The sequence below is a fragment of the Cnephaeus nilssonii genome (assembly GCF_951640355.1).
Source record: "Cnephaeus nilssonii genome assembly, chromosome: 6".
Taxonomy (NCBI): domain Eukaryota; kingdom Metazoa; phylum Chordata; class Mammalia; order Chiroptera; family Vespertilionidae; genus Cnephaeus; species Cnephaeus nilssonii.
The window spans coordinates 102597676-102616160 of NC_137077.1; the positions used below are offsets into that span (position 1 = coordinate 102597676).

The following is an 18485-nucleotide window of genomic DNA, read 5'->3' on the forward strand; positions in this document are numbered from 1 at the left end:
AGAATCAATATCATTAAAATGTCCATATGACCCAAAGCAATCTACAGATTCAATGCAATCCCTATTAGAATACCAACAAGATATTTCACAGATCTAGAACAAATATTCCAAAAATTTATATGGAGCCAAAAAAGACTCCGAATAGCTGTAGCAATCCTGAGAAAGAAGAACAAAGTTGGAGGAATCACAATACCAGATATCAAGTTATACTACAAAGCCACTGTACTCAAAACAACCTGATACTGGCATAAGAGCAGGTCCATAGATCAATGGGACAGAATGGAGAACCCAGAAATCAACCCAAGCCATGATGCTTAATTACCATATGACAAAACAGGCAAGAGAATACAATGGAGTAAAAGTAAAGACAGTCTCTTCAATAATTGGTGTTGGGAAAATTGGACAGATACATCAAAAAGAAAAGAAAGAAAGAAACTAGATCACAAACTTACACCATACATACAAATAAACTCAAAATGGGGGAAAAAAACTTAAATGTAAGTTGTGAAACCATAAAAATTTTAGAAGAAATCATTGACAGCAAAATATCAGGCAATATATTTACTGATAACATATCCTAGGGTAAAGGAAACCAGGGAGAAAATAAACAAATGGGATTACATCAAAATAAAAAAGCTTCTGCACAGCAAAAGAAACCAGCATCCAAATGAAAAGGGAGAACATATTTGCCAATGATACATCTGATAAAGGGTTAATACCCAAAATATATAAGGAACTCATACTTAACAAAAGGAAGATAAACAATTCAATTTAAAAAATGGGCAAAGGACCTAAATAGACACTTCTACAAAGAGCAGGGGTCCTCAAACTTTTTTTTTTAATATATTTTATTGATTTTTTACAGAGAGGAAGAGAGAGGGATAGAGAGCTAGAAACATCGATGATAGAGAAACATCGATCAGCTGCCCCCTGCACAACCCCTACTGGGGATGTGCCCGCAACCAAGGCACACGCCCTTGACCGGAATCGAACCTGGGACCCTTCAGTCCGCAGGCCGACGCTCTATCCACTGAGCCAAACCGGTTTCGGCTCCTCAAACTTTTTAAACAGGGGGCCAGTTCACTGTCCCTCAGACCGTTGGAGGGCCGGACTATAGTTTAAAAAAAACTATGAACAAATTCCTATGCACACTGCACATATCTTATTTTGAAGTAAAAAAACAAAACGGCAAAAACATCCGCATGTGGCCCGCGGGCCGTAGTTTGAGGACACCTGCCAAAGAGGATATACAGAAGGCCAAGAGACATAAGAAAAAAATGTTCAAAGTCACTAATCATCCGAGAGATACAAATCAAAATGACAATGAGGTACCATCTCGCACCTGTCATAACGGTTACCATCAACAAATGGTAAGTGCTGGCAAGGACATGGAGAAAAGGGAACCCTCATACACGGCTGGTGGGAATGCAGACTGGTGCAGCCACTGTGGAAAACACTATGGATTTTCCTCAAAAAATTAAAAATGGAACTGCCATTTAACCCAGGGATCCCACTTCTAGGAATGTAGCCTAAGAAACCCGAAGCACCAATCAGAAAGAATGTATTCACCCCTATGTTCATAGCAGCACAATTTACAATAGCTAATCTGGAAACAGCCCAAGTGCCCATCAGTAGATGAGTGGATAAAAAAGCTGCGGTACATTTCTACCATGGAATACTATGCAGCAGTAAAAAATAATAATCTCTTACCCTTTGAGACAGCATGGAGAAACCTGGAAAGTATCATGCTGAGTGAAATGTCAGTCAGAGAAAGACAAGTATCACATGATCGCACTCATGTGTGGAATCTAAGTAACAAAATAAACAGATGAACGGAGTGGATCCAGAGACATGGAGGCATGGAACAGAGTGCGGAATCTCAGAAGGACTGGGGAGATTGGTTGGCCATGGGGGTTGGCTGTGGGAGCACACTGACCACCAGAGGGCAGCTCCTGCATTGAGCATCTGCCCCCTGGTGGTCAGTGCACATCATAGCGACTGGTCGACCAGTTGTAAGGGTTACTTAGGCTTTTATATATCTATAGCTCTCTATCTATATCTATCTATCTCTATATCTATATCTATATCTATCTTGATTTCTTTAAACATTTCCACATTGTTAGACAGGTGCATGTCTTTTTTATACTTGGTAGCTTTCTATGTCTAATTTTTTTAAAAACAAATCTTTATTGCTGAAAGTACTACATATGTCCTCTTTTTTCCCCATTGACCTCTTCTAGCCAGCCCTCCACCCCAGGCTTTCACCATCCTATCTATGTATGATTTTGAGGTGCTTCTTGCTGAAGCTATATTGGCCTCTGTGATTAGTTGTAGGAGAACTCTTCCATGTTGCTAACTTGAGTCATTAGTGAAATAGCCATGTAATAGAAACCAGGGATATTGTAGTAATCACCTGGAGCCGTTACCTGGAGCTGCTTAAAGAAGACAGAATTGATGCCCAGTGTCTATCCCTGTCTCTCCTCTGGGAGGCTGATAATGGCAGCAGTTTGGCAGCAGGGAGAAATAGAAGTCAAGAGCCTGATAACCTCCTGAATGATGTCAGCTATCTTTTGATGACAGGTTTTCCTTTCATTCTACTTTAATAATGACAGCTAACATTTATTTATTTCATGGTTAAGTGCAGGCATTGTTCTAAGCAATTTACATGCCTCAACTACTGTGATCACCCCGATAATCCTATGGTGTTGGGTATGGTGTGATTATTACTGTTTTTTACAGGTAAGGAAACTGAGTCCTATAATGGCTAGTAACTTTCTGCAGGTCACAAGGTATTGGGGGCAGACCTGAGATTCAAATCCTGTCTCCTAACACTGTGTCTGACACCTTAGGAAGAGCAGAGAAAGAGAGTGATACAAGTCATCATTTTTAGTTGTATACAGTCCTTATTTATTCTGCATCCAGCAAAGTTGCTAATTTGTGCCATGGATTAGATCAAAATGTACCTTGCCATCAACTTACCATAGAAGTTAGGGTCTCAGAACAGTGCTAATCAAGTGTGGTCTGTGGACAAGTAGAGCTTCAGAATCATCTGGACACTAGTTAGATTTACAAACTTTTGGGCCCCAGCCCAGACCTACCCAAACGCTACTCCAGAATTACAGTCTCTGGGTATTGATCCAAAAATCTGCGTATGTGCTTTTTAAAATAATTCTCCAGATAATTTTTATATTAACCAAAGTCTGAGAAGCACTAGTGTAGTTTATGCTCCCAAAGGGTCACCTTGCAGATAATAAAAATAAATAAATAAATAAATAAATAAATAAATAAATAAATAAATAAGTAAAACAGCTCAGGATATGGAATCTGATTTAAAAGGAGGGGTGTAGACATAAAATAAATCAGGCCATGAATGTTTTTAAATTTTTCAAATGGAAAAGAATTTGTATAGGCCTAAGAAAGAAAGATAAATTGATTCAGGTTTATTTGGATCAGGATTAATGTGTCTCCCTGAGCCCCTAATGCCTCTTTTAAGATGTTAAAGCCAGAAGGTTGTTTATATAGAGTAATTCAGAGAGAAATTCGTCGTCTTCCTGGAACTATTATGGAAAAGAAGACTGTTCTCACATTTGTTGTTGAGGGATCACATTATGAGTAAGAAGCAATTCATTCGTGCCAGCAGGAAGTGATTCCAGACACAGGCTAGTGGGCCAGGCAGGAGTCGCTCTACCCTGTTTGGACACTGGGCCCCACAGCAGTATTGTGTTTTAAGAGAGGTTCTTGTTCCTGCCAAACTTGACTCTTTGGGAAAGAGCAAAATGGGAAGAGCAGGAAGTGATGACACTGTTTTAAATATGAAAAGGATAAAAATGTCAGCTAAAATTCTAAAGAGGATTAGACAACAAAAGGAAATTATTAAGAGGCAAAAGAAAATGGATAAAGAAATAATTTACAGAACACAGGAAGTTTTCATTGCTAGTCCAAAAATAGTACTTTAGCAATTCATTCCATTTTAAAAATCAAATTTCTGAATTCTCAAAATATTGAAATAGAGAAATTCTGTTCTAATATTTGCTATTTTCTCCCCAAAGAAATCAGCAAACAATTTCAATAAATGCTTTCTTTTGTCCAAAATATCACATGACATTCAAAACTAATATAAAATGTAGTTGGTATTTATCCTCAAGTTTAAATTGTATCAAAAAGCATAAAAATAGGTATACATCTATTTGAGCAGGTTATATTTTCTAAAAGAAAAGAGATCCTATACAATAAAAGGCTAATATGCAAATTGACAGAACGGCAGAGCAACCAGTTGCTATGACACACACCAACCACCAGGGGCAGACGCTCAATGCAGGAGCTGCCCCCTGGTGGTCAGTGTGCTCCCACAGGGGGAGCACCGCTCACCCAGAAGCCGGGCTCACAGCTGGCAAGCACAGCAGCAGTGGCAGTAGCCTCTCCCGCCTCTGCAGCAGCACTAAGGATGTCTGACTGCTGGAGAGCAGGCTTAAGCCATCAGTCGGACATCCCCTGAGGGCTCCCAGACTGCGAGAGGGTGCAGGCCGGGGTGAGGGACCCCCCGCCCCAAGTGCAGGGCCTCTAGTTTAGTAATAAGATCTCATAAAGGCATGGCTTTAAAGTTTATGTATTTAATGAAAGCTACAAGAACGTCTTGCATATTTTATGCATTAATGCATTTACAAAGTCTACAAAAATGTGGAAGAAAATATGCATCGTTGATATCAAATTCATAGTAATTTGAGCATTAGTTACATTTTTCAGGTGTAAATTCCTAATCACTTCTTTTATTAAAGGCCATTGATGTCAGTGTCTTCATGCATTGCCTTGTGTTAGTCCTCATACCTCCTCTCAGGAAACATTTATCACAATGCCGTGCTCTGTGGAAGACACAGTGATGTATAAGAGTCAGCCACATGCTGAAGGTGTTCGTAACATGGGAGTGCAAGATGAACACCAGGTCCTCTTCCAGGGTCCTGGGGCATGTTAGGGAAACGAGCTGTGGGAATAGAGATGGAGGGGTTCAGCTTCAGAGGAGGACTCAGAGATCATTCCTGGAGGAGCGAGTGTTGAAGCAGGTATAGAGATCTCTACAAAGAAGTGTGCACAGAGGTCTGAGTACAGGAAGTTACAGCCAGGTCCATGCATTCTTTTGGAGTTTTCTCTTGAATTTGAAGTCAGAGCCAATCTTCTTAGGAATCCTTAACTAGGAAACAACTAACTGCTACTTGTTCTATTGGACAAGTACCTAAGTTTTCTGTGATAAGTGCAAGTGTGGTGGACAGGATCCTGGCTTCTCTCCTGGCGTGACCATTGGCCAGCTCTGAGACTTGGAAGGGACCGTTGTTCCTTCTGACCTTTCTCATTGGCTGTAATATTGGAAGAGTATTCTAGATCAGCTTCTCAACAATCTGTGGTGCAGTTAATTTTTTGTCTCAATCTGTCATTGGCATCACTAGAAAAATGATCATGCACTTGGATGTCAGAAACATGAAATTGGTATGCAAGTTTGTCAGCCCTCAACCTTGAGTTCTGCTCACTTCATCAAGGACAGGTAACAGTTGGTGGGGTGGCAGGTTTTCACCCTCCACTCTGAGGAGAATGTGTAAGGCTCTGGTTTTATTCCCATTCCAGAATAGTAGTAGAAGACATACAACAGTCATATGCTCATATTGAACAGTAGATGTCAAAGGAAAAAATTTTTCTTACTCTCAATGCCTGATTTTTAATTTGTCCCATTATTTTATTTGTATCTACATTACTTTTTTTGTACCTTCTCTCTTTTTTTTTCAAAATGGAAATGGCATATTTTTTCAGAATAAGAATGTCAACTTTTAGTATATTATTAAAAAATAAACATTCTTTTAAAAAGTCAGGTAGATTACTCTTGTAAGTAATATTTTAATTCAAATAAAAATGTATAAAGAAATATGTGAAAATCATCCATTCTAGCACTTTCAGAACACTAGCATTTTAGTATATATCTTCCTGGGCATTTTACAAATATACACAAGCATAACAATACATATATTTTTAATGGGACTTTTTTTTTTTACAAAAATTGAATTTTTACAAAAATATTGGCTTATAACCCCCATATGTTTTCCCCAAAATAACATGGACAGCTTTCTGTGTCAACAAATGTAGACCTTTGTCACTTTCTGATCTGTGTTCCATTATGTGGCTCCTTCCCTCACATTTTAGTTTTGCTGTGATGAGAATCATTTTGTCAGTTATTATTCCAAAGCCGCTTCTTTTACCTGCTGTCGGGGCCTGCCTCACACCAGTCAAAGTGCGACTTGAGGCATATTCGTGTTGATATAAAAATTCTAACACTTGCCCAGCCAGTGTAGCTCAGTGGTTTAACCTCAGCCCATGAACCAAGAGGTTACTAGTTTTATTCTGGTCGGAGCACATGCCAGGTTGTGGGCTCGATCCCCAGTAGGGGGTGTGCAGGAGGCAGCCGATCAATAATGTTTATCATCGATGTTTCTGTCTCTCTGTCCCTCTTCCTTTCTCTTGCTCTAAAAATCAATGAAAGTATTTTTTAAAATATATTTTTATTGATTTCAGAGAGGAAAGGTGAGGGAGGGGAGAGAGAGATAGAAACATCAATGATGAGAGATAAAATCATTGACCGGCTGCCTCCTCCACGCCCCACACTGGGGATCGAGCCCGCAACCCAGGTATGTGCCCTCGACCGGAATCAAACCCAGGACCTTTCAGTCCGCAGGCAGACGCTCCATCCATTGAGCCAAACGAGCTAGGGCAATAAAAATATTTTTAAAGGCTTTCCTCTTTTTAAAAAAATTCTAAAACTTAAGCAAAATACAAAGCAATCTATACTAATAATAGCCTAGGTGGCGTCATGCCTCATGTCATCACAAGATGGCCGTGCTCACAGCAGAGGCGTTTATCCCTGTAATAGTTTAGGTCCAACCATTATAGAGTAGAACAAGACAGGAAATAGCCTTTTAATAGATTTTCTTCCCTTCTACCCACCCTCCATTCCAAACTATTGTGTTTAAACCTGAACTTCCCCATCAAGAGAATATTTGGGGTCTGGCTGGTGTTGCTTTGTGGTTGAGCATCAACCCATGAACCAAAAGGTCCTAAAATCGAGCCAGTTGGGGCTCGATCTCCAATAGGGGGCATGCAGGAGGCAGCAGATTGATGTTTCATTCTCATCAATGTTTCTGTCTCTCTGTCTACCCCTCTCCCTTCCTCTCTCTCTAAAATCAATAAAAACATATTTTTTAAAAAGAGAATATTTGGTTTTTAGGATGTTTGTATAAGCAGAGATTTCACTGCAGTTTGAAGTATAAGTGCCACTTGAGTGTGACAAGGACTGGTCACTCAGCGTGTTAGAGGGCAGGCTTTGAATCTCTGAGTTACACAACATAGTCCTTATTCCTATAGAACCAATTCAGGAGCAATAAGTCTTCAGAGTTACATAGTAATGTTAATGTAAAAATCAACATTTAGTTATATTCAACTTTGAAGAAATGTGAGTTATTCTTTTAAACTCATCTTCTTGTTCTAGCGCATAAAGTCTGGCAGAGATGGCCCCGGAGGTTCCCGCGGCAAGAGAGAGGGTAGTGCTGGCAGTGGTAAGTTTTTTCTGTCATCTTGAAGTTGTGGATTAGTACAGGGGCTTCTGGAAACATTTTGAAACAATCCAAAAATGTCCTTTGTCAGTGTGTGTGTGTGTGTGTGTGTGTGTGTGTGTGTGTGTTGTATACACAGTTAAACCTCACTTATTCTAATTTGTAGGCAGTCAGTCTGATATATAAATTAAGTATAAATGTTAGTTATTTTAGTTCTTTTTTTAATTGTTTTTTTTTATTGATTTTAGAGAAAGAGAAACATTGGTTGGTTGTTCCACTTACTTATGCATTTATTGATTGATATTTTTATGTGTCCTGAGTGGGGATTAAACCCTCAACCTTGGCATATCGGCATGACACTCTAACCAATTGAGCTGCCTGGCCACTGTTTCTGCTAATAGCATAACAAACAAGTTCGGGTTGGATAAATTATTGTAGATGTCCACCCTAATGAGGCTTTACTGTGTGATGTTTAAAATTTACATTTTGAGGAAGTACCATGAGGAGTAAGATGGTCTTATAAAATGCAGACAGTCTCAGGTCTTCAGTTCCACTTTCAGTGTAGAAACAGTGCCAGTCTGGGAACTCGGGGACATGGTTCTTGTTCCAGTCTTCATCATGACAACCATGTGTCTCTGGAGCAACCACGTAAATGCTGTAGGATTTAGGTGATTTCCTAAGTTGTTTGCATCTCCAAATTCCTTGACTCTGTAACTGCTCGTGACATCATCCTAATATATAAAAAGCCAGGGGCCATCACGACCTAAACGACCAGACAGACGACCGAACAGCAGGCTGCATGGGGCGACCAGGCCGGCAGGGGGGTTAGTGAGGAATGACCGAACGACTGAACAGCAGGCTGTGTGGGGCACCCAGGCTGGCATGGGGGCAGTTGGAGGCGACAGGCCAGCAGGGGGCAGCAGTTGAGGGTGACCAGGCTGGCAGGGAGGGCAATAAGGGGCAACCAGGCCAGCAGGGGGGGCAGTTAGGGGTGACAAGGCAAGTGGGGGGGGCAGTTGGGTGCGACCAGGCCAGCGGCGGGGGGGGGAGGGCAGTTAGGGGTGATCAGGCTGGCAGGGGGGGGCAGTTAGGGGCGATCAGGCAGGCAGGCAGATGAGCAGTTAGGAGCCAGCAGTCCCAGATTGTGAGAGGGATGTCCAATGCCCGGTTTAGGCCCAATCTCCAGGATCGGGCCTAAACCGGCAGTCAGACATCCCCCGAGGGGTCTCAGATTGGAGAGGGTGCAGGCTGGGCTGAGGGGACCCCCTCCCGTGCATGAATTTCATGCACCGGGCCTCTAGTTACTTAATAAGAAGGTTTTTTGGCAAGTCTTCCTTCTCTTTTTCCCATCAACAAAATCTAGCTTCTCCCTCTGCTTTGGGGATAGTTTAAGTTAAACTTAGTAGAAATTTGGTGGTTTTAAATAAACTATTGGAAAAATAAATGCTAAATGTGACCAATAAATACAGCTCCATTCTCTCACATCCCTCCTTAGCATGGTCATACATAGGTCCATGCAACTGCCCAGCTGCATATCTGTCTCTGATCTAGGAGTCAGGACAAAGCAAGGTGTGACCCTTAGATAGGCGGGCCTTTCATTTACTCACAAACATTTACTGGATACATTCTCAGTGCCCAACACTGTGCTCAGTGCCAAGATCACAGGAATGAATACAATGGTGGCCCCTGTGCTCAAGAAAATTCTAATCTAGCCCTAACCGGTTTGGCTCAGTGGATAGAGCGGCGGCCTGCGGACTGAAGGGTCCCAGGTTCGATTCCAGTCAAGGGGATGTACCTTGGTTGTGGGCACATCCCCAGTAGGGAGTGTGCAGAAGGCCGCCAATCAATGTTTCTCTCTCATCGATGTTTCTAGCTCTCTGTGCCTCTCCCTTCCTCTCTGTAAAAAATCAATAAAATATATTTTTTTTAAAAGAAAATTCTAATCTAACTGGAAAGACACACAAGGTTCTAGTGATGAGGGTGCTGCCACAACAAAAGCACGTGTGTCTTCCAAGATTCAGGACTTGAGACTGGGAACAAAGACTCTGTAGAAATTAGAGCTCTGCTTCACTAAGTACATTAGGCGTTTACTAGTAGTCATCAGTGCCTCTAGTTCTAGTGAGACAGCCTGACTCTCTAAGGATCAGTCCAGCTCCTCCCACTGAACCTCAGAGTCCTGACCAGTTAGCCCTCAGGTCACAGGAGCCCAGAACCTGCATCCTGGGAGTGCAAAGGGGCTACCACCTCAAGGAGCAGCCGACTCCTGTCTTGTCCGACTCCTGGTCGTGATGGACACTGATATTGTCATATGTCCCCTAGCCCTCAGATATAACTCCGTTTTGTCCCTAACCCAACCCCACTCCTGTTTTACCATATTCCTTTGGCTGTTTGGGTTGGATTTAGCTGCGTCCTGGGTCTAAGAAACAGGCCCCTACAATTGCCTTTAAGCCAAAGACAGCAATCCGGGCCCACGGCCCCTATCCAAGCCTTTGGGGCCAAGTATGCCATTGAATTCAGCATTTTTTGGAGTTTAAAAAGTAATGGGGTGCATTAGCTATATAGCATCTAGTTCCCATAGGAACACCTCATCACTAAATAAAGTACTAATTCAGTGAAACATGAATATTCACATTTAGGATAGATAGTGGCTAAAAATTGCTTCAGGGCAAGTTAGGTTTTATGTCCAGGAAGTTTACATACTGCCACATGAACACATAGCTTTCAGACCTCTTTATTTGGAATTGTAGATGAGGAATCATGGACCTATATTACCAAAGATGTTCTGAATGGCCGCAAAGTCAGCAGACCAGGCACTCTGCTTCCATGAAAGAACCTCTGGAAGGCCACCAGACCCACTTGCTGCTGCTGGTTCATGCTTGCTTTTAGAAAGCAGGCCATCTTGATATGAGCTCTTTTGAAGTTGAGTGTCCCATTAAGGAATAATTGTTTTGAGTAACACCTATGGAAGTATTAATTATTTACTAACATTCTGGGACCAGATTCACCATCCTCTAAGTATCCTGCACATCCTCTAAAAATCTTAAGTTCAGAGTCAGTCACCAACCAGTCTCTCCCAAAATAGCAGCAGCAGCCTTATGGGATGTTCTCAGCCTTCCCTGGTAACTCATGAAATGTCTCCAGTGTTAATCCCTAACCTGAGCCTAAGTTACCCCAATGTCTTCACTTTGAAAATCTGTTTCAGTAACATCAGGACCTCCTAACAGGGTGCCAGGGCAGGCCTAGAACTGTTGAGCAGGTTGGGGCCTAACCAGAACCCTGAGAAAGTACTCCCGGGCCAACTCCAATGTCCGCCTCTCAGAAACATCAGAAGGGTCAAGCTGCACTTCAGGGGCCACCAAGTTCCAAGTCCTCTGACACACAGGTCTGCCAGCCTCCCTCGGTGGCCTTTCCCTAATACTAATGGAGGCATGCTGTGCCTCAGAACAAAACAGGCCCAGACTCCTCCTCAGTCCGGAGGTCGGTGAAGCCCAGACTGATGTGTAGGAAAGGTGAGCTGCCTTGTCTGCCCCTGTGTGCAGAGAGAGGCGTCTGTTAGAAAGTCACCTCCTGGTCTTGGCCTCCCCACTGTTGCTTGTTCTTGTTCTTCGTAAATAAGATTTCTTCTCTCTGCTCCAGTCCTCTTCAGTCCAGCACAAATAGTCAGTTCAAGTGCATAAATAAATTTTATTCTCACATGAGGGCACTTTGGAGTAGAAACTGTGGTTTGGAGGCATTTTTACAAGCCGGTTTTCATGTTCCCAGTTCCTTGGCATAAGTTGAAGGCACTAAACAGTTCCTTCCCAGGGGACTTGCCCACTTTCTCCCTGCCCCCATTTGCCTTTTTGTTCCTTACTTCTTCCCTCATCCTGAAGCCCAGTTGGAGGGCCACTTTTGACGACTGGAATCATGTTTTCTGCCTCCTTTCTCCAGTTCTCAGCACAGGCCCAGGGCAAGGCTCTCCCTGCCTTTGAAGTCTGTGTAAACCATGCTGTGGACCCCTCTCACTGTCTCCTCTCTTTTTCCTGTGCCCCCCCAGCACCCCATCCTCAGCAGCTGTCCCTCTGCAGGCTCCCCCACTCCCACACCAGCAGCAGTCCCTATGCATGGTTGTCACTTACCCACGTGCCATTCAGGAATTTCTAGGACAAACCTCTATGTAAAGGGAGCCCCGATCTCACCCATCTCCCACCTCTAACCTGTAAAACGTAGACTTGCACATTTATAGCTTAACATGGAAATATTTGGCCCTTCAGCCTGGATTAGATGCACAGTGCAGTTAGGAGAAAGGGACGATTTTTAAAAAATAAATCTTTATTGTTCTGAGTATTACAATCGTTCATCTTTTTCCCCCCAAAGCTCCCCTCCACCCGGTTCCCACACCACCCTTTGCCCTTATCCTTCCCCGCCCCCCCCCCCCCGTCCTCATCCATAGGTGAACGATGTTTGTCCAGTCTCTTCCCGTACCCCCCACACCCCTTTCCCCCCGAGAATTGTCAGTCCACTCCCTTTCTATGCCCCTGATGCTACTATATTCACCAGTTTATTCTGGTCATCATATTTTTTATTCACTTGATTTTTAGATTCACTTGTTGATACATATGTATTTGTTGTTCATAATTTTTATCTTTACCTTTTCCTTCTTCTTCCTCTTCTTAAAGAATACCCTTCAGCATTTCATATAATACTGGTTTGGCGCTGATGAACTCCTTTAGCTTTTTCTTATCTGTGAAGCTTTTTATCTGACCTTCAATTCTGAATGATGGCTTTGCTGGGTAGAGTAATCTTGGTTGGTTGTAGGTTCTTGCTATTCATCACTTTGAATATTTCTTGCCACTCCCGTCTGGCCTGCATAGTTTCTGTTGAGAAATCAGCTGACAGTCATATGGGTGCTCCCTTGTAGGTAACTAACTGTTTTTCTCTTGCTGCTTGTAAGATTCTCTCTTTGTCTTTTGCTCTTGGCATTTTAATTATGATGTGTCTTGGTGTGGTCCTCTTTGGATTCCTTTTGTTTGGGGTTCTTTGCGCTTCCTGGACTTGTATGTCTATTTCTTTCACAAGGTGGGGGAAGTTTTCTGTCATTATTTCTTCAAATAGGTTTTCAGTATCTTGCTCTCTCTCTTCTTCTGGCACCCCCATAATTCGGATGTTGGTACACTTGAAGTTGTCCCAGAGGCTCCTTACACTATCTTCATATTTTTAGATTCTTTTTTCTTTTCCAGTTGGGTTTTTTATTGCTTCTTTGTATTTCAAATCTTTGACTTGATTCTTGCGATCCTCTAGTCTGCTGTTGGATCTCTGTATATTATTCTTTATTTCAGTCAGTGTATGCTTCGTTTCTAGTTGGTCCTTTTTCATACCCTCGAGGGTCTCACTAAATTTATTGGTGGTTTCTAGAAGATTTTGAGTAACCTTATAACCCTGGTTTTGAACTCTATATCCAGTCCTTTGCTTTCCTCCATTTTTTTCATTTGTGACATGTTTCTTTGTCTCCGCATTTTGGCAGCTTCCCTGAGTTGATAGAGTGGCTTTGTGTGCTAGGTGTCCTATAGGGCCCAGTGGCTCAGCCTCCCCAGTTACCTGAGGTGGACACTCTTGGTGCACCCCTTTGTGGGCTGTGTGCACAGTCTTGCTGTAGTTAAGCCTTGATTGTTGTTGGTATCACTGGGAGGAATTGACCTCCAGGCCAATTGGCTGTGAGGATCAGCTGTGTCTACGCTGGGAGAACTTCTGTGCTGGAGACACCCTTATGAGACAAGAGTTGCAAAAGCCTCTGTGCTCAGCTTGGATGGGGCGGAGTCTCAGGGCGGAGCAGACAGCAATCGCTTCCCGTCAGCCCTGCCCTAAGAGGCCCCTGGGTCTCAGTGTTCTGCGGTAATCGCTGCAAGCACCTCTGAGAGAAAGCCGCCCTCGAGTTTCACCCGCTGCCAGACAGTCCAGTTTCTCCCTGAATTGTCTGGGTCCCCAGAGTCTCGCCTGGAACTGGAGTTCAGAGCAGTTGTGAGCTTTTGTCTCCCTCCTGTTTGAGAAAGCCAGCCACGTACTCAGTTGCCAGCCCTCTCCACACGCGCACTTCGGTACCTCTGCCTTCCGCAGATCCTCTGAGTCTCAGTGTGCTTTTCTCTTTCCTTCTAGTTGTAGAATTTCCACTCAGCCAGCCTTCCTGTGGTTCTGGATGATGTCTGTTTTGTCTTTAGTTGTAGTTTTGAAATTGTTGTGAGAGGCAGCAGTTCAGGTGTTTACCTATGCCGCCATCTTGATTTCTCCCTCTGAAAGGGACAATTTTTATGTGAATCCAAATGAAGTTAGTCATAAGCTAGTGTAAGTATAATAATTTAAATGCATGCCTGCAACTTCATTTTTGAAGAATTGCCTAGGACAGAGGACCATGGAGAACTAATACATCATCATTATTCATTTATATAAAATAACTATTTCTGAAATTCTCAGGGATCCTACGAAATTGTCCTTTTTGTGGATCAGACTAGTCTCCTGGAAGTCTGATTTTTGCTATTAATTTGCTCAGTAAACCTCAGCTCCTTTCCTCTTCAGTGGTTCTTAGATGTTAGTCAGAATCACCTGAGAACTGACCACAGAGCTCTAGTACTTCTGAGTCAGTCAGCCTGTGATATACCAGGAATCTGCATTTCTTTTTTTTTCATACTATTCAAGAGTATTTTATTTAAAAAACAAAATAAAACAAAAAACTTAATCAGAAAGTCTGATTAAATTCAATATTAACTCAAGCTCTCAAAAACCTATCGGTGAAAGCCAATAGGTACATCAGAGAAAGCAGGCAGCAGGCTGACAATTCTTTGGTGGAAAAGGCAGTTGCATACTTATACAACTGCCCTAATGATTATCAAGCCCAAGTTTTGTTTTTCAAAAATAGGTTTAAAGAAACCATACAGACATCCCCATCAGTACAAAAAAAATAACAATAAAGTTTAAGGATATAGGAAAAACCAAATATGACAATACACGTGAATTATTTATAAAATAAGCCTTTCAATCCCAGAAAACCAAAAGGGGACCTCATGAATGGTAACACACATAAAAGAAAGGCTAATAGCACACAGACATTTTCGCAACGACTAAGCTTTAAAATGACAGGATACTATTAACAGATAGCTTTTCTTCTGGTTATCAGTCAATATAAAATTAGGGTAATTTTTTTCTACACAAATTACTATCATTTCTTCTTTTGTACCTTTTCCCTAATTTTCTCCAGCAACATTTTTCCTTTGGTTTGACCAGTTGAACTCAAAAGTGGGTATCAACTCTTATTGGAATAGCACTTGGGAAATGCAATCCTGGAAAAGGCAATTTGTAACTGAAGTGGTCTGACAAAGTAAAGCAGCCCTTCTCAATATGAGTGTGCCCCATGCAACCACCAGGCTATTAGCTCCTCTTATGGCCAGATCACATGCCCCAGCATGATAATGGCATGATCCCTGGTGAGGTACTGGGGAGAGCTATGTGCACAAGCATCCACCCATTTAAGCTTTCAATAAATACAAAGCATTGTTTAAAACCATGTCAGTAGAATAAATAAGAGATGCTGCATTTCTATTGGCCTGTTTTGCCTCTTGAACTGGCATGACCCAGAAGACTCAATAGTTCATTAGTTGCCACTCCAAGCTCTTTAGACTTCAGTACTACCCGCTCTTCAAGCGTCAGCAACTTTTTTGCAGCAATAATGGTATTCTTCATTAGCATCGCCACTGTCCCCCAGGGACTGGAGTGATGTAACCGTCTTTTTTCCGGACTTCTTCAAAATCCACATCTCCAACCAACTTGGGTTTAACAGTGATAGGATCCTGAATTCTATTTATTCCCACATCAATGACGGCTGCTCCTTCCTTGATCATATCTGCTGGGATCAAATTTGAAATGCCTGCAGCAGAGATCACAATATATGCAAGAATTGTATGTTTTTCAGCTGCTCTTTGGGAGTATATTGATGAGATATTGTAACAGTGGCATCACCTCCAGAGCGTTCATGCACCCTGTCTGTGTGTAGCAACATTGCAATGGGCATCCCAACATGTTTGGACCTTCCAGCTACAACCACATTCTTCCTTCGGGTTAGAATGCCAGTTCGCTTAATTATTTCCTACACACCCCATGGCGTAGCCGGTAACATGGAATACTGGTCCACACACATTCACCCCACGTTAATTACATGAAAGCCATCAACATCCTTGTCTGGAGAAACAGCATTGCAGATCTTCCATCTATGTGCTCAGGAAGCCGCAGTTGAACAAGGAGGCCATTGACGTTATCATCATTATTTAGTTTATTGGTTAAGTTCAACAGTTCTTCCTCTGAAATTGAAGCGGGTCTCACGATTGTCTCACTGCTGATTCCCACATCTGCAGCAGCCTTGGTTTTGTTGGGACAGAGGAATGACTTGCAGGATTCTCGCCAACCAGAACCACGCTCAGGTGTGGCCGTTGGTTGCTGGCTGCCACCCACTCTTCCACCTCCGGCCTCACTTCCTGCTTGATCTGCTGGGCAAGTTTCCGTCCAGAAATGACAACAGCTTCATTTAGAACAGCCGAGAAATGGAGAGGACAGGGACGGAAGCAGCAGTTCTGTGCGGGTGGGAGCAGCCGGATGGCCAGTGTGGACAGGAGGGATGAAGCAGCCATGCCCCCACTGGCCGTGGAGCCCAGGAATCTGCACTTCTGACAAGGTCCCAGCTGATGCTGCTGGTTCTGGGACACACTTTGAGAACCACTGCTGTATCTCCACTGAGATACTACAGGATTAGATGTGACAGAGTGTCTATAGAAAGGGCACCACATTTAAAACCACAGTGTGTGGCAGTGTATAGTCATCCAGCCTCAGCCTCTTGTCCTGGCTCTGTCACGGCCAAGGTGATGTAAGTATTGCACGCACAACCCACAGAGGGCTGTGCTTACCCTAGCACATGCTAGTGCTGAGTGAGTGTGACTGTTAATGATTATTACTTGATACAAATCCCATTGAAAGGCAGTACTATCTGGTTTAGAATTTTGAATATCCATTCCAGGATTGTTAGTACATTAGTTTGCTTTTAAAACACAATTAACTTATTTTTTTCTTGTTGTTAATCCTCACCTGAGGATATTTTTTCCATGATTTTTAGAGAGAGTGGGAAAGAGAAAGAGAGAGACAGAGACAGAGAAAGAGAGAGAGAGAGAGATCAATTGGTTGCCTCCAGCACATGGCCCAACCAGGCAGGAGATAGAACCTGCAACCCAGGTATGTGCCCTTGACCAGGAATTAAACCCGTGACCCTTTAGTGCACAGACCTCCACTCTAACCACTGAGCAATGCCAGCCAGGGAAAAATAGAATTAACTTAAATGACATGAACTTGTTTTAACTACTTGAAGTAAAGATGTATTTCTCTTTTAAATGCACAATTTTGAGTTAAGATTTTAGCAGCTCAGTGCCAAGCATCAATCAGTTTAGAAGAAAAATTAAGCCATGTCACACAAAAGGTCAACTCCCACGAGTAGAGCTGTGTCCTCCGCTTTCCAGATTGGTAACTTCAGTAGTCAGCCTGTGCGCAGGGGGAGTGGATCGAGCTCCCGCCCGTGTGCTGGCTGCATTGAAAGGCCAGGAAGCCACGGAGTACCTCTGCTTCCCATAGGCACCCGTCCCCAAGATGGAGTGCCTTCCTGGAGGGCCTCTTCCCTTTGGCATGATGGTGGCAGTCCTGACTTATTTTGAATCCTGTGTTGTTAACGTTCTATTTTAAAATTGTTTTTTGTTAATATGTGTACTTAATGGTTTGCTGCATTTTACACTTAATTTTTACTATGTCTTGGGTGCCAACTTTTCCTAAGAAAAATGTCTCAATTTCATACCGAAAATAATTTCATAATGAAAATTATAGGATACTAGAGGCCCGGTGCACGAAATTCGTGCACGGAGGGGGGTTGTCCCTCAGCCCAGCCTGTACCCTCTCCAATCTGGGACCCCTTGAGGGATGTCCGACTGCCCGTTTAGGCCCGATCCCGGTGGGATCGGGCCTAAACGGGCAGTCGGACATCCCTCTCACAATCCAGGACTGCTGGCTCCCAATTGCTTGCCTGCCTGCCTTCCTGATTGCCCCTAACCGCTTCTGCCTGCCAGCCTGATCACCCCCTAAACCACTCTGTTGCCAGCCTGTTTGCCCCCAACTTCCCTCCTCTGCCGGCCTGGTTACCCCTAATTGCCCTCTCCTGCAGGGTTGATCACCTCCAACTGCCCTCCCTTGCAGGCTTGGTCCCTCTCAACTGCCCTCCCTTGCAGGCCGGGTGCCTCCCAACTGCCCTCTCCTGCTGGCCATCTTGTGGTGGCCATCTTGTGTCCACATGGGGGCAGGATCTTTGACCACATGGGGGCAGCTATATTGTGTGTTGCAGTGATGATCAATCTGCATATTACTCTTTTATTAGATAGGATAGAGGCCTGGTACAGGGGTGGGGGCCAGCTGGTTTGCCCTGAAGGGCGTCCCGGATCAGGTGGGGTTTCCCTTGGGGTGTGGGGCGGCCTGAGCGAGGGTCCTGTGGTGGTTTGCAGGCCAGCCACGCCCCCTGGCGACCCAAGCGGAGGCCCTGGTATCTGGAATTTATTTTCCTTCTACAATTGAAACTTTGTAGCCTGGAGTGGAGCCAAGCCTGGGGCTCCCTCCGAGGCCGGCCGGCAGCCATTTGTGTTGGGGTTATAATTGAAACTTTGTTGCCTTAAGCGGGTGGGCCCGGCCAGGGTGTTCGGAAAGCTTTGCTTCCCCTGTTGCCGGCGGCAACACTGGCCTGCACTCTCAAGCTCCATTCTGCCGCCATTTGTTTGAATTTGTTTACCTTCTATAATTGAAACTTTGTAGCTTGAGTGGAGGCTTAGGCCTGGCTAGGGCAGGCGGAAAGCT

General features: G+C 43.5%; 1 protein-coding gene and 1 pseudogene across 8 annotated transcripts in view; one reads left to right on the top strand and one right to left on the bottom strand.

Annotated features, from left to right (window-relative positions):
* The window catches only part of IFT88 (intraflagellar transport 88), a 208697-nt gene that overhangs the window by 153067 nt on the left and 37145 nt on the right, over positions 1-18485 (top strand). For all 7 annotated transcript variants that reach the window (XM_079775667.1, XM_079775659.1, XM_079775663.1 and 4 more), the window contains one exon: positions 7523-7589. In XM_079775667.1, coding sequence (XP_079631793.1) covers positions 7523-7589 — 67 coding nt within the window. The remainder of the gene's footprint in view (positions 1-7522; positions 7590-18485) is intronic.
* On the bottom strand, positions 12717-17472 carry LOC307102166 (bifunctional methylenetetrahydrofolate dehydrogenase/cyclohydrolase, mitochondrial-like; annotated as a pseudogene). The gene has a single exon. The product of its transcript is annotated as a bifunctional methylenetetrahydrofolate dehydrogenase/cyclohydrolase, mitochondrial-like (transcript).